Genomic DNA, 20988 nt, shown 5'->3' with positions numbered 1-20988 from the left:
GAAAATGTGGCGCAATGAGGAAGCCCTTAAGGAGAAGAAAGGCTATAGGGTAGTGTTAGTCACAAGCAAAACTGGCTCAGACGCAAAAGTGGATAATTTTGCTCTTTGGGCCACACCCTTTTAAAACCACGTTGTCTGTGCATGGACCGGTTTATTTCTTTTGATGCAAATGTAAAACAGAAATGCATGTGTATGCGATCACAGAAAGGCATATCCTGTTTTGGCATCACAATTCCCAAGATATCAGCAAAAGAAGGCAAATATACTTTTAACAAAAAATTACCAAGTTTCTTCTTCCTTTCTGCGACCAAGAAAGCTATACAGAGTAGAATAAGAATGCACAAAATCCTGCATTTATGTACCCAACAAGGGGTCTTATCGAATTTCCTTTACTAAGAAAACCTCTATTCATCAAATTGTGAAAAATGGTGACCCTTAGTGAACTGTCTGTACATATCACTGTGTCACTATAAATTTGAGTTTGTTGAGCAAGGTAAACATAAATATATGCGTATAATGTATACTTCTTTATTTGAGCATTTAATTTCGTTGATGTGTTTTTACAACGTATGCAGGTCCTTCTTCATGTCTTCCCAGATGTAAAATAAGATTTTGAACTAAGGGGGAATGCTCAGATGTTTGCCACCACTTGCTATAAGAGTACTTTATTAATCTATGAACTTTTTATAATGAGCATAAAATACATACCAAAAACTAATGGTAGATCATGATTAAAGTAACATATCACTATATTCCATGACATATATGCCCAGAAACACTCTTGTCCTGCAGGCATGACTCGCTGGCAGTCTAACAAACCATAGCAGGCATACTGATGCCATCGAGGGCAGCCAAGATGTTCTGCGCAGTCAGCACTGCCATTGCAGTCCTGGTCTCTGTCGCTGCACTGCCAATGTGTGGCAGAATAACTATATGGAGAAAGACAAGATGACAGTCTCACCACATTGCCAACACATAAGTTACACTGCACAGGGATACTATGAATTTAAATGACAGATGCCAGTCATGAGCTTTCATACCATAATGCACTCAAGGCATACCACAAAGGGCAGCTGATGCAAAAAGTATGCATGAGGGAAGGAAAAAACAGTTGGGAGAGAATATTAAATGAAAAGGTGAATACAATTGTCAGGCAACAATGTAGGGTGCAAAAAATAAAAAAAATTTCACACAGCAAAGTCAGGATCAGAATGTTGGATTAAATGATCTGTAAATGTACACTTGAACACCACATAAAATGACAACAATAACACAAGACAAAGAAAAAAACCACTAATATTTGCAACAAAAAATGTTTGCCTCTGTGTCAAAGTTACACAGTTTTTTTCAAGAATTTATGCACTTGCAAACTGGCCCCACATGTCATATGATCAGAGGGGTTCATTCCTTTAGAATACTAGCCTTTAACTACAAAAGATTAATGAATTCTGTGGGATGAAGGAATTAGGAACCTGATCGGAAAAGAAAGATAGTGGTAATATTACACACTAAAAGAATATAGACAGCAAGATTTAGTGGCATGTTTTCTTCTTGTTAATGATGCTCAAGTCACCACTGTACATGGGTTGCCCTGTAGTACTCGCCTACAACAGCTACATATTTGTAACTGAATTCGTTTTGGCTTCAGCTTCAACAGTTGAGCAATAGCTATAACGTCAATGTGAGGAATGAAAAAACAGTTATAATTGCTCCTTTGTCGTTTTCATTAATTTATTCACTACAATGTTAAAGCCAGCCTGCCTCAAGATCAGGAATTATAAAAAGGTGAAGCAGCAATTATATCACAATTTTTCATCCCTCACATGACCTATATGGAAGAACGTCATAGACATCACTCGGCTGTTGAAGTCAAAACCGAAACCAAAACAGGTGAGAGAATGAGAGAAGAAATTCTATTATAAACTATCAGCACTCGTTGGCGAACACCAAGCGGTGATTAGTGTACAGTATGCATCATATCAGAGAATAAAATGCGCCACCGAAAGGTAAGTGTTTATGCTCCTTTAAAGTTACGGTCATGCAAATGACACTCTTAAACATGCACTTGAAATGTCTACGCTTCTTTAAAGTTACAATCGTGTAAATGAAACCTCAAAACATGCACTTCAAATGTCATATGCACAGAATACACATGCTGAAGTTTCATAAACCACCTTACATTAGCTAACTTCAAACTTAGTTGCATGCCTGCATTAATGCCCAAATAAGCCAACATTCCGACTCTAATCCTCGACAGCAGTGATCCATGTAGACTGCATCAATTGGCTGAAGTAGGGGACCAGTTGTGGAGGTACCGCAGTTACTCGCATAATGATCGCACTCGAGTAATGATTACACCCATCAATTTTCGGGTCAAAATTCAATTTTTTATATTCCCTGCGTAATGATCACACCTCCAACTTGCCTCCGCAGCATGTTGGTTGATCTGCTGTCATCCCGCAGCGAATGCATTCCGATGAGTTCCCATCTTGATTAAAGCCCGCTTTGCAGCGTTTGCCATTTAGCAATTCGAGAGCATGCTTTGTGGTTTTGTGTGAGTTTATGACATTTCATCATGGGGCAGTATGCAAGTTACACCGCCGCGTTCAAGCTCAATGTTGTTATGCACTTGAGAACGGCAACTGCGCTGCTGGCAGGCATTTTGGCGTCGACGAAATCCAAATACGCTATTGGAAAGAGCAGCGCGAGAAACTGATGGCTACAAACAAGACTTGCCGGGCTTTCCATGGACCCAAAACGGGCAAGTTTCCTCATGTTGAGGAGGCGGTCCTAGAATATGTGAGGGATCTGCACAAAGATGGTTGTGCAGTATCATTAGAATGATACAAACACAGGCGTGCACAACTGTGAGGAAGCTATGAATCGCCGCAAAGGATTTCCGCGCTAGCTCCGGTTGGACGACTCGCTTTACGCGACGAAATGGACTTTCGCTGAGGCGGCGGATGTCATGGTGCCAGTGGCTCTCATCCGCGTATGAAAGCAAATTGATAGACTTCCATCACTACGTCACTAGGCTTCGCGAAAAAAGCGGTTGCCTCGTGTCACAAATTGGAAACACCGATCAAATTCCACTGACCTTCGACATGCCCCGAAACACAACAGTCAATGAGGTAGTGGCCAAGAGCTTCAAGAAGACCGGCATATCGAACGCGTTGGATGGAATAGAAGACGACCTTCTGTAAGACTATGAAGATGCTCCCAGCGACGACACTGCCATTTCCGATGATGAGTCGTGCAGCAACGAAAGTGAGGATGGCGAGGATTCAGACTCGGATTAGAGTACTGAACGAGAAAAAATAAATGGGAAGTGTGCAGTTCATGTGATGCTTATACAATGTGCATGTTTATTGCGAAGGTAAGCCTTACTCAACTTTTATTTTTGGTTGTAATTGAGATATCTGTTCTAAGACGTCTGACCTGCAACTTGTTTGCGTTTTCAGTGCTCAAAATGTTTTTGTGGAAAATTTACCCCGCGTAATACTCACACCCCAAAATTTGCGTCAGTTTTTTAAAAAAAGAAAAAAAGTGTGATCATTATGCGAGTAAAACTGTATGTAGTGACACAAAAATCTGCCAAACCAGTCAATGTGTACGTTGCCGTTGGATGATGAAGTGAGTTGGTACTGCACTGCTCTCAGCTAACAGAGAAATGACTAGGGACAAAAGAACAAGGGGAACCTCTGTTCTGCAGTACCCTTATTGTCTCAAATCACAGCGCTGCTAGCTCAGAATGACTCTACCGATATGCACCAACACGACAGTTGTACTGCTCACTCCATGACCTTTGAAACTATGGATATAGTGACTGATGCTTCAAACCTTGAAAGCATGCTGCTATCAGAAAATTGTTCATTCATTTGGATAAGCCAAAGTGGCAGATAATGACACTGTAGTAGCAACAAGAGCTGCAGCTGCAAACAGGACCTACAAAGTTGTTTGTTTTATCTCACAAATGGTGATGACCACCAAATCCAGTTTGATAAGACCCATCAGGTTTCAGAGTCTACCATGTCCTTAGGTTGGAAAAAAAAACAAAAAACACCAGTATACAAATTCACTGTACTTTGCCTTTCTACTGCAAAGGAAAATAAGCTTACATTTGAAATGATACAACCACCATCGCTGCTGCAGCCAATCAATGAGTGCTGCCAAAGATTATTCATCGTGATGATCAAAGTTAAAAGTGGGCCTCAATTTAAACACTAGCATTTTAAATATGAAGTACAAGAAGCAGAAAAAGAAGTTCAAGTGTATTTTTGTTTTTGCCAACCATGTATATAACCTTAAGTAAAAAAAAAAAAAAAAAAATCTCATTCTTGCAATCTACACGTACAGCTCTATCAATTTTGAAGGCTGAAACATGTATTGGGTACAGAAATCAGCCTGCACTTGTAAAACCTTGAGACCTTAACTATAAAACTGAATCACAGCACTGCCTCAAATCTTTAAAATTTAGCTGAAAAAAATATGGACAACAACAACAACAATGACCCCGATGGGAATCGCAAGCTGACATCGGACCAACCACATGACCAAAGTGTTCCACACCAGCTGCAGAAGTGGATGTTCGCCACCTGCTATGGACTTGTGCAGGGACAAGGGAATCAAGGACACAGATTCTGCGCGAAGTGGGACTAACCACAACAAGGGAAGAGGACTTTTCTAAATGGCTCACCGACAACGCTAAGAGCGGGAGCCTGCTCCGGTTCCTCACGGAAAACCATGTATGTGAGTTTATATATTGCGTAAAAAAAACAACAACAACAAAAAAAAAAAAACAATGAAGTTAAATGCTATAAAAGGTCCAATGGTTGTCATTATTGACCTACTATTCTGTCCCAATTCAGTTCCAATCCTAGGCAATCAAGCTGCTTGCAGCAGTTAGTAGCAAAATGAAATCTCTTGCACAGCTGATTGTTGGTGCCTGCAAATGATAAACAACTTTCACACATAGTGAAGGAAACGTGATGTCAAAGGAGGTTATGTTTCCCAGTTCATTATGCTACAGTGTACTACAACTACAACAGTCAGAGGAAGTCATGTGCTCACCACAGTTTGGCAACTTTAAAAGTGGATGATCTGTAGGAAGTGGCTCTGGTGTCATAACATCCAAGCCAGCAGACCTGATTTTTCTACTGCACAAGGCTTCATACAGTGCATCTTGATCTACAACATGGCCCCTGTAAAAGGGAAAAAAAAAAAAAAATGAGCCAGTGCTAGGAACCACATAATGAATAGTACAGCATTAATGTGAATTGAAGTCACTTGTTCCCCTATTCTATTTCTCGATTTTCATGTTGCAGAAATCAAAATATTAACCTCCCAATCTTTTTTTTGCTCGTGCATAAAAGAACTCCAGCAAGCTCTGAAAAAAAAAAAAAGAAGTAAAAGGACAATAAAATCAACATTCATATCTGCCTATGATAAACTGTACCAAAAGCACAATAATGATGCCTTCTGCAACCTTCATAAAAATAAATTTGAAAAAGCTTGGAAACATTTTTTTTCCGAATTAAAAACTCAATTATTTTTAAATACCTTTCTGATTTGAGTGTCAAGGACTTGAAGAAAAAAGTAATTGGCACTAAAATTTGCACTAATATGCTTCATAGTGCACATCAAACCATGAAGAGGGTTGTTTGTTCTGCACCTGACATTAAAGCACATAACCGGTTTGTACGGTCACTTTCATTCTGAGCGTTATTACACAGGCGGCATGAATGAATATCACTTGAATGCTAGAATGCTTAGTCAAGCTTCTTTTTTGAGCTCATGCATAGAGCAGGCAAAGACACAAAACTGGGGCAGTCTGCAGTTTCATTTCAGTGAACAACGTGCACCCAGTTTTGATTTGTAACACATCATGAAATTAATGCATACAGTGAACCGTCACAGTTTAAAATGTACAAATCAGAAAGAAAATTACACATACTGTTCTATATATTTGGCGAAATTCATCATCTAACTCTAGGCAGATTCCCACCTTCCTATCTTTTAATTTTTTTTATGTTGCTGAAAGTTACAAAGCTCCAGATTAACTAAGCATAATTTCATGTTGCAATGTTGAACTGACTGTACAGTAATATCTCGTTAATTCGAACGTCAAGGAGTCGGAAAAAAAAGTTCGAATTATCGAATGACCTTGAGAAAGTTGCGAGAAACCATTCAATTGCTGCAGATTTATTTGGAGAGAAACTCTGAAATAATCGCCTGCCTTTGATGCGAAAACTGCACGTCAACTACGATTTTGTGCAGTTCTGTGAGATGCTTCACTGCGTAAATGCTGCCGTAAGCCTCAAGGCAGAATTGTTCCAGAACGGCAAGAGCCTTTGTGGCCTCTCGCAACGTGCGGTGTAGTACTTGTAGCAGCTCCTCACATGCGGTGTTGCCCTCCGAGGCACCAAGCACATCTTTGACAATTTCATCCTACGTTAATAACCCAGCAACGGCCACACCCACATCTATGTTGATATAGTCCTCAAGATGCACTTGTTGAGGATGTGAGTCTTCAAAACGATCGTCATCGGGCAGTGCATCGGCACACTCGTCAGTAGCACGCACTGGTCTGTCTGCTCCAGACTGAGCAAAGCCGCAATGACGGAAATAGTTGGTGATCACCTGCGGTGGCGTACTGTGCCACTCATAAGCTAATATATGCACGACGCTGAGATGCGACACCTCATACATTTTCATAGCCTCATTGCACAGGAGCATCTTTTCCAGGAGGTCCCTCCTATACTTCGTCTTGATGAACTGAATAACCCCCTGGTCCATCGGCTGCAAGACAGCAGTAGTGTTTGGAGGAAAGATGGCTAGCTTTACAGCCTTAGTCCAGAAATGTTGCAGTGTGCACTGCAATTATCAAAATCATCAACACCTTCCGGTCGTTTGCTTGGAACCGACGGTCTAGCTTGTGCAGCCATTCCCTAAATATCTCCGTGGTTATCCATGCCTTATGGTTCCCATAATAGTAAACCGGAAGGCTTCTTGAATTTTTAAAACAGCTAGGTTTTCAGGACTTGCCAATCACAAGCAGAGGCAGGCGCTCCGTTCCGGTCATGTTTGCCGCAAGGAGAATCTTCACTCATTCTTTGCTGCATTTGCCGCCAATACAGGGATCCCCCTTAATGCGATAGTTTTGTTCGCGACTGCCTTGAAAAAAAAAAGTGCAGTTTCATCGGCACTGAAAATAACTTTCCGGCGCAAATGCAGCAGTATGCTAGCGGAGCTCTCTAGCTTTCCAATTCTCAGTGATATCATCGACGGCAGCTTTTTCTCCGCACACGCTTTTAAATACAAGTCCGTGTCTCTCCTTAAAATGACTCAGCCAACCATCAGACGCTTTAAAAGTAGGAACCCCCACCTTCAGGGCAAACCTTTCAGCTTGCGTGCAAACCATTGCGCCGCTTAAGGGCAGCAGTGCGCTACGAGAGTCACCAATCCATTGCAGGATGGCGTCTTCAGCTCGGGATGTGCTGCTGTTCGCAGATGCTTTCGCCTCTTGTCAAACTGTTCACTCTCATATGCCTGCATAATCTCAGATTCCATCTTCACGTACGTTGACAAAGTGCTTTCTTTTCCACCGTATTTGTGCATAACTTCTTGGCATGAAAGCCCCTTTTTAAGGCGTTCAAGGCTTCCACTTTTGCGGCCAAGTCCTTCACTGGGCAGTATTTCAGTTGCTTCGGAGTGGCCATGATGTTGCCGAGCTCTAGCAGAACTGTGCTTGACAAGAATGGGCCTGCCAAACGATGCAAATGCAGAACCACACACAACGAACAAAGCAAGACAAGTGCGTAGCTTCGGCACGAACAAAGCGAGACAAGCATGTAGCCTCAGCGTGCTGAAGCACGAAACCACGTGAATTAACGCTGCCAACGAAGTGTGCACGCGGGCCAGTCAGCATCCGAAACGACCGGCGGCTCGGCTCGGCTATCTGACTGACCTGCAGCCAATAATCTCTGCAGGCTCTGCCTGGCGAGCTTTCAGAAACCGAAACTATGCGTCCAGCAGCCCTGTAACCACTATCGTGCTCACTAAACAAGTCGCAAGTGCGTTGCAATAAATTCCTCATGCATTTCAGGCTTTTGGAAGTATATTTTCGCGATTATTTGCCAGAGATGTCATACTTCGGCCCACCTGCGTCGCGGAAGCTGGGCCGAATTATCTGGCGTGAGAGTAGTAGCATTCGAATTATTGAGCGACCGACTCCATATAGTTCTATGGGTGCTGGCGGGACCAGGCCGGCTGTTCGAATTATCCGATTTTCTGAATTAATGGGGGCCGAATTAATGAGATTTTACTGTAGTGATATTTCAAGAAAAGGTACAATAGAAACGCATTATGCAGTGCCACTGCTCTAGCATTGAGACAGCACAGAGAAAAGGAGAGGACCCTAGGACAGGCACTTCTCTCCCTTATAGAGTGCCATTTCAACACTATGTATTTCAAACACCATTTCACACCAAATAGCCTCTCAATGCACTTTGTTAACACACTCTTCTTACCTTCACAACATTTTAATTTAATGTTCTCGTACACAAAATCTGAATAAGGAATTTCTCATCAACAACTGGAGAGAGAAAGATCATTAACATAATGAGCTCAATGATCCAGCAGTGATAAGGCAAAGGATAAGGAGCTCACCGGTCGGATGGAGCGTCCCTTTAAAGCTCGGGTCTAACAAGATGAAGTCAAATTCAGTAGAACAAAAGAAAGCAGTAAGAAGTGAGCGAATAAAGCAAGTAAAAGCACATTAACTTGAACTTCAGGGAACCACAAAAAATGTTCGAATTACCCCAAGTAAGAATTATCGAATGACTTCGAAAAAACTGGCAAGACCCACATGTGTTGCGTTCAATTTATTTGGTGAAAGACTGTGCAATGGTCACCTAATTTTCAGATGAACGCAGTGTGACAGTGGCTACTTTTCACATTTCCCCCTATTTATCGTGCACAGACCGTTGGGAACATAAGGGCTCCAGCGGCATCCTTCAGTGTGCAACACAGAAGCACTTGGTAGCAAGCGGCTGAGTGGTATGTGAGAAGTCCACCACATCAGCAGTGGATGGCAGGTGACTAGGAGCACTCCTGGGTGGCACCAGCCTGGTCTCATGTGCTTTTCAAGCCACTTTGAATTTATGCAAAACATGTCCCGAAACAAATAAAAACTCAAAGCAAAGCTTTGCTGAATGAAAACCAACGCAGATGGAGGCGAGAGCAGTAGCGCTAATGTGTCCAAAACAGTGTGCAGCTGCACTCGGTTGACTGGCTGATGCACAGCTGATTGCCGGTTTTACTGTGGGCTGGCGCAAAGTGCAGAAAAGGGAACCAAAATTATGGTACCATACTAATTCTTGGAAATTGGGCTGTCTGTTTCTAGTCATGCCTGCAGTTGTGCACGCATCAGAGAGAAAGAGAGTCATTTAAAGAATGCAGATGCCTGCCAGGTAGTTAACCTGGCACCACATCAGGGGTGCACAGGAGGCTCTACAGCATGCAATTGAGCTTTGAGCAGGGCTGTTCTGATGATCGCTTGCCACTCCACTCCGCTCTGCTCATACATGGGCACGGCCTCACTTAGTTTGTTCTAATTAACCGGTGCCAGATGCGTAGTATCTGAATTAGCGAGCATCTGATGCCACAGACTCATGTGAATGTTGGCTTGGACCACAGCAGCAGTTTGGATTATGCAGATACCAAAATTAATGAGCTCTTTTTGTACCTCTGACTAGACATCAATAGAGTTCACAGAGTCAAAATTTCATTTATGGCATACCTGCTTATGTTGATGAATGTGGCTGTGCTCTTCATCATGCCGAAGGCCTCTTTGTTAAAAAGTCCTTTTGTTTCAGGCGTGAGGGCACAACAGACTATCACAAAATCAGAAAGCTTTAGCAATTCGTCCAGCCTGGTGAATTGAGCACCCAATGCCTCAGCTATATGAACAGAAAACAAAACAAAAGAAAAAGGCAAAAGAATTTAGTCAAACTGTAACATAATGAAGAAGCTACAAGAAACAGCACACCTCCCTTGGAAGCAGCTTATAGCTCAATTTCAAAACTGTACACCTGACCTTGTCATACTGCCTTGACCAATGTCTGTTTCTCTTACTTTACTCTGTTACATGCAGAGTGAACTCGCATGAAAATAATGGCATACAAAGAATACTTAACAAAACAATACTTAACATACTTAACAAAACATACAAACACTATAAACACACTGGGCTAAACACAGACCAAGTTGGGCAGGTTTCTCACTCATTATGAATGTCTGGCATGCACTAGGATTAATGAGTGAATTTAATAACAGCTCACAGAGTGGCAAATGCTTCTCAAAGGAGACTCTCCATCTAATGGCATTGAATGATTGTCATGACTAAGGGCCCCTAGTTTCATTGGATTCCTCAAAAACTTGCAGATATAAACATTTTTCACCAAAAATGTGTCTTAGCAGCAACGTTCCCTTTTCTGATGATCTTGCTGTTATGGTTACTGATTAGAGGAACAGTACGATAGAAAAATTACTATTTCACATTATGAGTACAAATATTATGGAAGGGAGAGTTTAAAAAACAAAACAAAAACATTATTACGATTATAACACAATCACAAATTGTTCAGGCCAATTACAGCCAAGCCTACCCCTTCCCCTTCATTTATACAGATAGCACACTAAAATAAAGAAGCAGAAGGTATGTCTACATTATTTAAGAGGTAAGTCTCATGATGTGCATGCCCCAATCGAGCAGTCCAAACCCTTGATACCTCAATGCATGCAGTAGCAGCTGCCATCATTGCCATCACTGCTATATGCCAGGCATCCCAGCTAAATGTAACCGAGCTTTTAAACGCAGGTATCCTAGCCCAGCGAAAGAAACTGAGGGTCACTGATAGTCATGTGGCCTAGTCTGCAGTACATTTTTCATTCTCCAAACTTAATTAACCAGTAATGACTAATTAGCTAGTTATTTTTTATGGTATTGGCTTGAGGAACAAAACTTTAATACAGAAGGTGTAGATCATCTTCAAAAACCGCTACGCTGAAACGTTTTCACTGAGGTACCAATTAGGCAGCTTTATTCACTGGCCTTTAAAGAAAGCTATCACGTGGCCAGCTGCTGCGTCATACATCTCTCACTCAGCTCACATGCAAAGCCTTATCGGGGACAGTGCTAATGGGATGCCGAAGAAGCACTGATGTGACATGGAAGCTTTTTTATTGTGCATTTTATCTCTTAAGGCTGGTCAGAAATTCACTTTATCTAACCGGAACCTTGGCGCAAGCATTTCAATCAGCTATTTATTAAGGCTGTCTATAACTTTCGTACTGTCCTGAAGCTCCTAGTTAAAACGTTGGGTTATTAGCATTTATTTACTGATTAATAAGTTTGCAGAAAAGAAAAATACTGAAGACAAGGCCACCCAACTCTCAACATCCCTCAGTCGGTTTCACTGATGTAGGATACATTATTTTTTAAAACCTTGATTACATTGTGCTGGGACATTATATGTCCCTGCTACTTGAAGTTTCGAGCTGCTCAGCCCTGCACCTGTTTGCCTTCTTTGCTTTCTTTACTCCATTCAACTCTTTCAATGCTTCCTTTTTTTAATGGCCTAGAAAGTCCCCTTTCCAAAACCAAAGCCCCTATCTTTTTTGCACTTGCATGCCGCAGGCTTTACTCCAACATCATTGAAAAGCTGGCTTCTTCTAATGACTCTCAAGCCTGATGTCAGCGGTTGCTTTAGCAATCTCGACAAAGACACGAAAAAAATATATATATAAGGGGCGGAAGGGAAGGGAATTCGCACACTATACATCACAGCTTGGCTAATGCAAGGTGCATTCTGAAGAATTATTTAATGTCTGTCGTGGAATTTTAAATTTTCCATAATAGAATGTTGGGGGCCTTAGCCACTGTCATAACCGATCCCCTTGCACTGCTAGTGTGACATAGCCAGGTGCTGGCAAATGCAAGGGGATTAACCATGGATTAACCGGACTGACTACAACGTCACAAAAGTTGGTCGACACCAGTGGCTGGAGGGCCTCATCTAAAGGGCATACCACAGATATATTGAACACGAAGGGGATCACAGAATAGTTCCATATGGGTGTTTCCCCGTAAGATCGAACAAAGCATGGTTGGTCGACCTCGTATATTAATTTTAAAATTTTATATATTGTTGCCTGATGAGTGGAAGAAAAGATCTGCAATCGGTTTTGCTGCCAAAGTTTTTTTGGGGGCACAGGAAATTAATAACGACGAAGTGGACTGCCGCGCTTATCTTCTTTGCTGATTTGGCCAACTTTGGTTATGAATTACCCAAAATATATTAATGTTACGTGGCTGAAAATTGGCTGACCAATTATATGCATGTTTCTACTTCTATTCAGTTAGTTTTGCTTTTCTGGGTGGTTTAGATGTTTTTATAAAATTTCTCAAAATTGGCCCAGGAAACAAAACTTCACCTATTTTGCAGGCCTTCGTCTCAAAAAAGGTTCACGACAGAGCGGCAATAATTCCACATAGTGTTCTCAGCGTACTTATTTATTATACTGCTAAAGCTTATCTATATATAACATTTCAATACAGAAATACGATGGCGCTAATTTCAAGAAAACACCGAACAATGAAAATTTCAGAGGACAATTAAAAAGAAACCCCACTTTTGATATTTTTTAAACTTTGTCCACCTATTCTCCTCTACTTCAGCTTTCAAAATCATTAAAAACATATTGCATAATTTTGCTGCCCAAGTAATTACGTCCACCTCAATTAGGTCCTTGCGCAAGGCACACAGCACCACGCAAGTCTGAAAATTCTACGACATTTATGAATCGCCTACAATTTTTAAATTTTTGTGTAATATTGTAACAGGGAGAAATATAATTAAACAAGGGGATGCAAGATATATACATTGAGAGACAGCCAAGAAGCAGGCAATGAGGGCCCAGCGTTCGTATGAACGCTAGGTTCGTATGAACCTTCCACGTATGAGTGTGCCACATCCTTTCCTTGTTCTCCCCCCACAACAATATTGTATCCAGTCATTTTTTGTTTCGACATTGCAAGTTAGCTGTGAGAGACACAGCAATGAATTATTCGGAATCAGTTTTAAACGTGTGAGTTACTGATGCACTATGGCATCGGGCAGCACAGACGTTTTTCGCAATTCACCTTCACCATAACGCGGATTACAAAAAAAAAGGACGATAAAGTTCAATGAGCAAGCAACTTATTTCAAATAATTTTTAGTGAAATCTGAAAATTATGAAGGGCGTGGAGAATTGCCTCATTAAGAAACAGTGTTTCTTGGCTGCAATCGTTTATTCGAGTGATTCGACCGCGAAAACTGCCTTTATTCCTGTAGACAGTTTCTTCCATGCAGTCCCGGCTATACGTGCCAGCATGAAGTGTGAACATCAGATCGAACGTGCTGCAAAAGACCCAGTTCATACAGTCTAGCTGCTGTCATCTGAGATAGGCAAGTGCCTCCAGTTACCAATAGTGTTGCTTTTTTTTTTTTTGGGGGGGGGAGAGGGGGGTTCGAAACCTTACTTTGTCACTAGAACGCCACCCTCATGCTTTCCACCGATCACATCTGAAGCAGTAGTTTCTCATGCAGCAGCGGCTGTCACCTGCGCGGGTGAAGCGGGCGCTCAAAGTCCGAACGCAGGGCCCTCAATGCCTACTCCTTGGCTGTCTCTCATTGTACATATCTTTCATCCACTTTTGCAAATATATTTATACTCGTTATAATATCATACCAAAGTTTAGCAATCGTAAGCGATTCATAAATGTTGCAGAATCTTCAGACCTGTGTGGTGCTCTGTGCCTTGCACAAGGGCCTTATTGAGGTGGCCATAATTATTTGTGCAATAAAATTATGCAATATGTTTAAGTGGACAAAGTTTAAAAAATATCAAAAATGGGGTTTCTTTTTAAAGGGGCGCCGTGACGTTCTCCAGCCAGCCTCTAGATTCTTTACACCTTTCCGATGCCCCAAAGCCCAATCACAAGGGCGAAATCGTAGCGCCTAATATTTTTGATCCACTTAAATAATCCGGGTTTTGGCACCGATGTGAGCAATACACGACGGCGAAGTTCGTTAACGGATATAATGTTTCCTTCTCGTTTGGGCACTGCTTCGCTGATTGGTTGAGCAAGCACTTTAGATTTTACATTCGAATGTTCTTTAAGTTACTATGCAGAAAACAAATAAAAGGTGTTTTAATTTCGCGTGTGTTCCTGAAGTGCTTGTAAAGATAGGGACTGTAAGTTCAGGTAAATGCGGTGTTGTGAACAAGAGCTGTGGAGTGCCTGCTTGCTGTGATGATGGTGATGTTGGCTTTGCCCTTTGCAGCTGGTCGCCACTGCCTTCTTGCGGACGGAGCCAAATATTAAAAAAAGAACAGAGAAAAAAAAAAAAGCAAACAAACAAAAAAAAGTCCGCCAATACGCTGTCCAGGCTCTACGGTCACAAGTACAAAGGTCACTCCCGCAGGTTCCTCATATCCCAAGGATCCCAAGGCAGGCAACAGCTTTCTGATCTCGGAGGTCGGCAGAACCGCTGGACAATCCAAAATAATGTGGCTGATCATTTCTATACTAGGTCGAAATTAATATACTAGGTCGACCAACCATGCTTGGTTTGATCTTACGTGGAAACACCCATATATAAAAATATATGATATATAAAAAATGGCAACAGAAGTGCTTAGCTGTAACCACGGTGTACGTGGCTGTAACCCAGAAGCAATAATAGTGTGTAGCTGCACTACTGAAGGGTTAACTGACAGAGGCTGAACATTTCCATGAGATTATGGCAGAACTGATAAGATCTTGCCTCACATATCCAATATTCAAGAAACGAGAGTTCATAATTTGGCACTGAGAACTGAATAAAACAAATTGAAGTGCCTTTCAGGCCACCACATGACCACATCTCGATAAAATATGATTAATGTTCGTAAGTGTACAGCGCTTTTATTTTATTTTTTTCTCTAGAGCGCTCGTCATGCTTTATTACATTTTGCGCTCTCTCTAGTTGCACCCCTCCAAAAAAAAAAGAAAAAGAAAGAAAGAAAGCAAAGCTTCCTTCAGATCACCAATAATATGCCTTTAGCTTTTGTAACTAGATGACGCCATGTTTTGAATTTCTTGAATGACACCATAACTACAGTTGGCTAATACTTTCGATGATGACGCATATGTCCTTGCCCCTCAGAAGTTGAGTATGGAAACAGAAATAGACACTATACTGAAAATGACTTAAGTACTGCCTGATAAATGAGATTTATGTTTTCAGTACATCACGTTTGAGGACATATTGCCATCCCACTCACTTATCATGGTTTCCACCATTGGACTACATAAAAAGGAGTGCATGCACAAACTGAAAAATTATCAGCAAAAATTGTCTAAACAAAAATGTTCAATCTTCCAGTTCAAACAGCAATCTTTCCATTGCATCAGAAAAAAGTGGATGCTTAAAATTCAACATTGTACTTTCAGAAAAAAAAAAAGAAAAAGTAGTAGTTGGTAACAATGTGCTTTGCCTGCAACAATCTGCTGACCAATTGCAAAATTATGCCAAGTTGGCTTTTTAATGTCTGATTATATTAAACAAGCGAGAGACATTAAAATTTTTGACCTTATTATTATTTTTTTCTGCTCCTCGCTTAGTAACAAAAAATGGTTTCACAATGGAGTATTTTTTGTTACCAGGGCACGCTCTGGGGCAGCCACTGCAGATTTGGGTTGTATCCGACTGTAGTGATACACTTCTTTAGCAGCCTGCCGGCATGCCGGCAGTGCATTGTTTGTTAAGAACCGCTAGATATAGCCTGCTTCGCATCAAAGCCGGCTCCGCATCAACGCCATCTCAAAGTTGCTTTGACGCCAAAACTGCTGTGCTTTTGAACTAGCCACTGCCAACTATAAACACTCCAATTCAGCTACCATTACATTATAACGGCATATACTCGCATTAATAATAAGGTACAGCTGGTTTCTGGTTCTCTCCGCAATGCCTTCAGCAGCGAAGCACGTCAGGTGAGGGCCGGCCGCTAGGCTTTGGTCGGTTAAGTCAGCTTTGCCCACAACAATCTGCGCACCAAATGCTGCCTTTCCCAAAAGACAGAGTGGTACTGAGTGCAAAGAAAGCATAACAAATCTAAGGCTACCTTTAGGCACACCCCGCATTCACCATTTCACGTAGTTTCACAGCATTAGCATTGCGTGAAGATCCTCAAGGCCAAGCAGCTGGCACATTTCCAAAAACAAAGGACAATCATGTGATCGCCACAAGGTGATCTGCCACTTGCAGGCGTGCGGCATTCTGTTCGATACATTGAAAATTCTGGTGTACAGGAGTCTGATACAACGAAAACAATAGTGCTATAATTTTGCATAGGATTTTCAAGAGGAATGTTGAGACTGTTTGATATATATCTGGGATTGACTACAACTATATTGACTACAACACTCACTTAATTCTGCAGAAGAAATAAATAAAATGAATGAGTAAAATGAAGAAAGCCTGCTGGCCTGACTGAGAGAAATCAGAGCTCAGAATGCAAGAGACCACATCAAGCTTTGCAAAATGAATGTCAACACTGCAGCAAGCATGCCGAATAATTGGTATTACCAATCTCATTTACTTACCCGCTGGCTTGTGAGCTCTTGAAAAATAAAGGAACTTTGATGCCTTAAATGCCTTAAGTCTCTCAAGAATTCCAAAGCCTGAAATAAGAATTATACCGCAATGGCAAAAGTCACTAAAGTGAAAGTTTTCATAGGTGTCCCTTTAACTATAACTTACTGCCCTTCTTTAGCTTGCTCTGGATACTGATTTGCTGCTCTGCATGTAGCAAAACAACAAATTCAAAATGCCCTTCTAAAAGTGCTCAATCAAAGCCCTCCCATTAGCGTCTCAGTGTTTGTATCTGTCATGTCCCTTACTAAAAGCAATATAGCATTGTACAGATGACCTCTGATCATACGAACTCAAAGCCATCGACTTCAGCCAAAGCCATCGACTGATCCTCCTGACACCGCGTTTTCTCCGATTAACCCTTTTGGCCCCATTAAGCCATAGTGCAAAAATATATTACAATTTTCCACGCATTGCAAAGATAAAATTTCTGCACAGTGGAATATGTATTGCCATCTAGAAGTCAGCAGGTGGAGAGGCATATGAGAGATTTTAAAGCAGAGTGCAGTGGCAATTGGGCTAGCAAAATAAGTACTAGTAAAATTCGAGTCAGGTCATGGAGAGAAACCAATGTGAATCATGCTGTTCAGCGGCTTTGGCTCCAGGTTTTTTTTTTTGATAATACAAAAAGAGTGAAGACTCAGAAGATGACTTTCGGCGCTCCGACTTCAGCTCGGTTAGTGATACAGGCACACTACAACCTACAATTTGCTCACTACAAAATGAGCAAATTTTCAGTCACATCCTGCATTGTTCTGCTAGAAGGTCCCTTGCTAGCGCCATTGTTTGCAGGAGGCCCTTTGAGGGACAAAAGGTGGTTTTAGTTGCATCCAAGTACATAGCAACCTTCACAGTTCCCAGAGGACTCTTTCTTGAAATATAACTCGTCACTAAAAGTGTTACGACAAGCACAAGAAGTACAACCCAAATAGATAAAGAAGGTGTTGAGGAAGGAAGGAGTAGGCATTGATAAAAAAAACTTGAGCACAGCAATGACCTGACTAGAGTTTGCCTCTCATGCTTAATCGATGGAGGTAACAGGAAGAGCAGCACAATGTGAAAATATAGTGAGACTGCACAGTGCATAAAGAGCCATTGACAATGCTTGCTATTAATCTTCTAGAGCAGGTTTACTTGAAGATTGAATAAAATGGCAATGAAAGATTTTGTTGTCTTGATATTAAGGTCTCAGTTAAACACCTTTATGCAGATGCACATGGCAAGGGCAATCAATATTTAAAAGTGCATATCTAAAGTAAAGAACCATCCGCATGCAGTTCTGGTGAACCGAAAATATAAACAATTATGAATGATGCATACTTGTGCCATCCACAGTTAACCCACTTTTCCAGACATGTGCAGTAAAACAAATTATTTGAAGTTAATGGTGCCACGAGACTTGCCAATGTTTCCCATGCCGACTATTCCAATAGTGGATCCCCTGATCTCTGAGCCACACATCCAAGTTGGGCTCCATGCCTGCTTGGCCCACTCTCCACTGGAATACAAAGGCAGAAAAATAAAAACTTTTTGAGCAAGGAGTGTATGAATTTCAGTCAGCCGCAAGCATTGGAATGCATTTTTGGCTGGTATAAGCAGCTAGCTTCCACAGCAGTCAATGCAATTTAATTTCTGCTTCTGTTAAGCAAGCTTCTCTCGATAATAGCCTATCTGGTAACAGCAGCCCTAAAGATGTCTGCTTCAGCTATCCCTAAAACATTTCTTGTGGAATGACAGGAAACTGAAGCAGAACACGAAGTCAAGCGAGTTAATTCATTTGCAATCTAAAAAGCACAGGGGAAGAAGAGTAGCAAGAGGCAAACAAGAATGCACATGTCCTGCCCACTTCGTGCTGTTTTTTGTCCCTGTAAGGTCTGGTGCGTTGCCGTTTGTATTTTTGGCATAGTTGGCTGTGAAGGAATGTCTCGGTGGGGTGCCGTAGTGCGAACTGCGCGTCTGGTCTCTTTTCAAACACTTGGTTCCTAGAAGGAGACCATTAGTTCAAGAGCACAGGCTCTTCGTTCGGACCCCCGCCACACGCTTCCCTCTGCTACAGGAGACGGGAGAGACCCTCTGCTTCCCTCGAGCGGTCCCTCATAAGGAAGAACAGGGCAGTGCGCGCGCTAGGCCCGCACACAGATTCATTAAACATCATCTCACGACCATCGAGCATCTTCTCTCTGTCCTTTGTTCTCCTGTTGTCATCGCTTGCCACCACGTAACATTTGGTGGAGGTGCGGGGTGTGTCATCCCTATCCTCGTTTTGGAGCATCGATGCCATCTGTAAGCCGGACCATTGACCGAGGGCCCAGGGACATCGCCAAGCAGCTTCGCCCCAGCCCTTCAAGCCCAGACCTCACCAACTACCACCGCCCAGCACCCAGCCCAGGCTTGAAGACAAGGAGAACAGACAGACCAATCAGAACTGAGACGAAGGACCCGAAAGACCTGAATGCCCCGAAGGAGCCGATGGACACGAACACGCAACCCCCGCCCAAGCTGCCCGACGTGACCTCGAGCCATCGGTCCCATGGACTCTGGTGACGGATGGTTGGCAGCTCCAGGGGAGGCGGATCACCCACGCATCAGACATCGTACCGGCTTGCCGTTCTATCCTTACTTCTTCCTCTTCTTCAAGCATCCAGACACGCCTATCATCATGCCATGGAATCATCATAGGTAAACTTCGTCTATGATTGGGACGATCGCTCGGTGGCCCCGGGTCATGTTACGGACGAAGAAGTAAGAGGAGGGCAGTGGCGCGGGCAGGAGCGCGCGCGCTAGGCCCGTACACAGATTTATTAAAAGTCTACGACCAGCAAGCATCTTCTCTTTGTCCTCTGTTCTCCTGTTGTCATCGCTTGCCGCCACGTAACAATATTATGCAACAACTCTATAATAAAATTTTTTGACAAGTCACCATGCCAACTGTTTAATTAGTGCAAAAGCTAAATACATTTAATAAAGCTTGGTCCCCAAGAAACTGCTGTTAGCTCGACCTTTATCTTGGTTGCTTGCAAATGAATGAATACTGGATCACGAAGTCAAACTGAATGCCATAAATAAACAACATCTGAGTATTGTGAAATTCTGTTTTAAATGATTTTTCAATTTCAAACAAAATGCCTTCAAAATCTGTTTTAAGCATGCAATGAATTCCTTGCTTCTGTAAAGCTGACACACATATTGCACACAACTATTTCTTTTATTCCCAGCTATGCAGATAAACTTGCAGGTACTGCTCTAAAGAAAGAACACGGGTGTTCACTACCTGCCTATTGCCTGATGAGCCTCAAGAAGACGACGAGCTGTTGCTAGCAGCAGAGAAATTCCTAGCTCTGCTGTTGCGTCCGTCAGCACATGGGGAGTATTACCGACAGCGATTCGTCTGAAAAAAAAAGAAAAAAAGAAAAAAAAAACATTTATTACCAGTCTTGCTTCAGATATAACACATTGCGAACAATACTCCGGAATGTTACCTTTTCGCACACTGTGAAACATCAATGTGGTCATAACCAACAGACATAGTTCCAATGACCTTCAATGAGGAGCCTGTGAGGAACGTCGCAAATTAGCGATCAAACCAAAATGAAATGGGAAAGCGTAAATTATCACAAAGGATTGCGATTTACCAGCTGCGTCCAACAACTCCGAGTCTACTTTCTCTGTTACCAAGCAAAAAAGTGCGTCTTTGCCGGCAATCTTTTCAAGGAGAGCTGCTCTGGAAATTGGCTTAGCTTCATTCCACACTTCAACATCGCACCTGAAAGTCACACACATTGCCACATAATAAACTCAAGGCTTCAATGAACATGAAAAAAAGAAAACTGACTTTTCAGTGAGTAGGTCCAAAGCTTCCTTAGCTACGTCATTTCGTGTGACCAGAACGGTCGGCCTACGTGTAGGACCCATAACCGAAATCCTAGATCGTTGTAGTACACTGTCAGTTACAGTCAAAGTATTGAAGGACAAAAAAACACGCCGCACATTTATCAACGGTTGGCAGCGGCGCCACATTTGACGTCAAAAATGTCTCAAGGAAATATGATAAGTCTCCATGTCACGAGAAGCTGCGCAAGTCTGCAGACGCTCTTTTTTTTTTTTTTTTTCACGAGTTAAATCTTACCGCTACCTTTATCACATGCGGCGTTAGTTTCTATTGCGCGACCTAAAATAGTGTACAATTAGGTAACCAATCAATTGTTTTATTTTTGTAGAAAAACAAAAACAACAATAAAAATTAAAC

The 20988-nt window shown here is 42.0% G+C and overlaps 1 protein-coding gene across 2 annotated transcripts; it reads right to left on the bottom strand.

The window, feature by feature from the left end:
• Window positions 1-506: 506 nt before the first annotated feature.
• Window positions 507-20844, bottom strand: LOC146170706 (glyoxylate reductase/hydroxypyruvate reductase-like). Of its 2 annotated transcripts, none has more exons than XM_084586831.1 (9): window positions 20575-20844; window positions 20375-20505; window positions 20222-20294; window positions 20014-20130; window positions 18146-18240; window positions 16694-16771; window positions 9800-9959; window positions 5071-5201; window positions 507-929 (listed from the first exon to the last, which is right to left on the bottom strand). In XM_084586831.1, the coding sequence occupies exons 1-9, from the start codon at window positions 20757-20759 to the stop codon at window positions 811-813; spliced, it is 1089 nt and encodes a 362-aa protein (XP_084442957.1). In that variant the 5' UTR covers window positions 20760-20844; the 3' UTR covers window positions 507-810. The 2 variants fall into 2 exon arrangements, with proteins under 2 accessions (XP_084442957.1, XP_084442958.1); XM_084586832.1 differs by having other exon boundaries at window positions 5074-5201.
• Window positions 20845-20988: the final 144 nt, after the last annotated feature.

This window comes from Amblyomma maculatum, unplaced genomic scaffold (assembly GCF_055883805.1).
Source record: "Amblyomma maculatum isolate TAMU_Amacu unplaced genomic scaffold, ASM5588380v1 scaffold_64, whole genome shotgun sequence".
Classification (NCBI taxonomy): Eukaryota; Metazoa; Arthropoda; class Arachnida; order Ixodida; family Ixodidae; genus Amblyomma; species Amblyomma maculatum.
The sequence above is the reverse complement of the archived record's forward strand: the minus strand, read 5'-3'. Positions and strand labels throughout refer to the sequence as shown.

What these genes read in the sequence shown, in the direction of transcription:
- LOC146170706 (XM_084586831.1), bottom strand. Translation starts at nt 20,759, where the DNA reads ATGTGGCGCCGCTGCCAACCGTTGATAAATGTGCGGCGTGTTTTTTTG. An exon ending in AAGAGCTCACAAGCCAGCGG is followed by an intron (nt 9,960 to 16,693) that starts GTAAGTAAATGA and finishes CTGTTCATATAG; the next exon opens with CTGAGGCATTGGGTGCTCAA. An exon ending in ACATTCATCAACATAAGCAG is followed by an intron (nt 5,202 to 9,799) that starts GTATGCCATAAA and finishes TCCCTTTTACAG; the next exon opens with GGGCCATGTTGTAGATCAAG.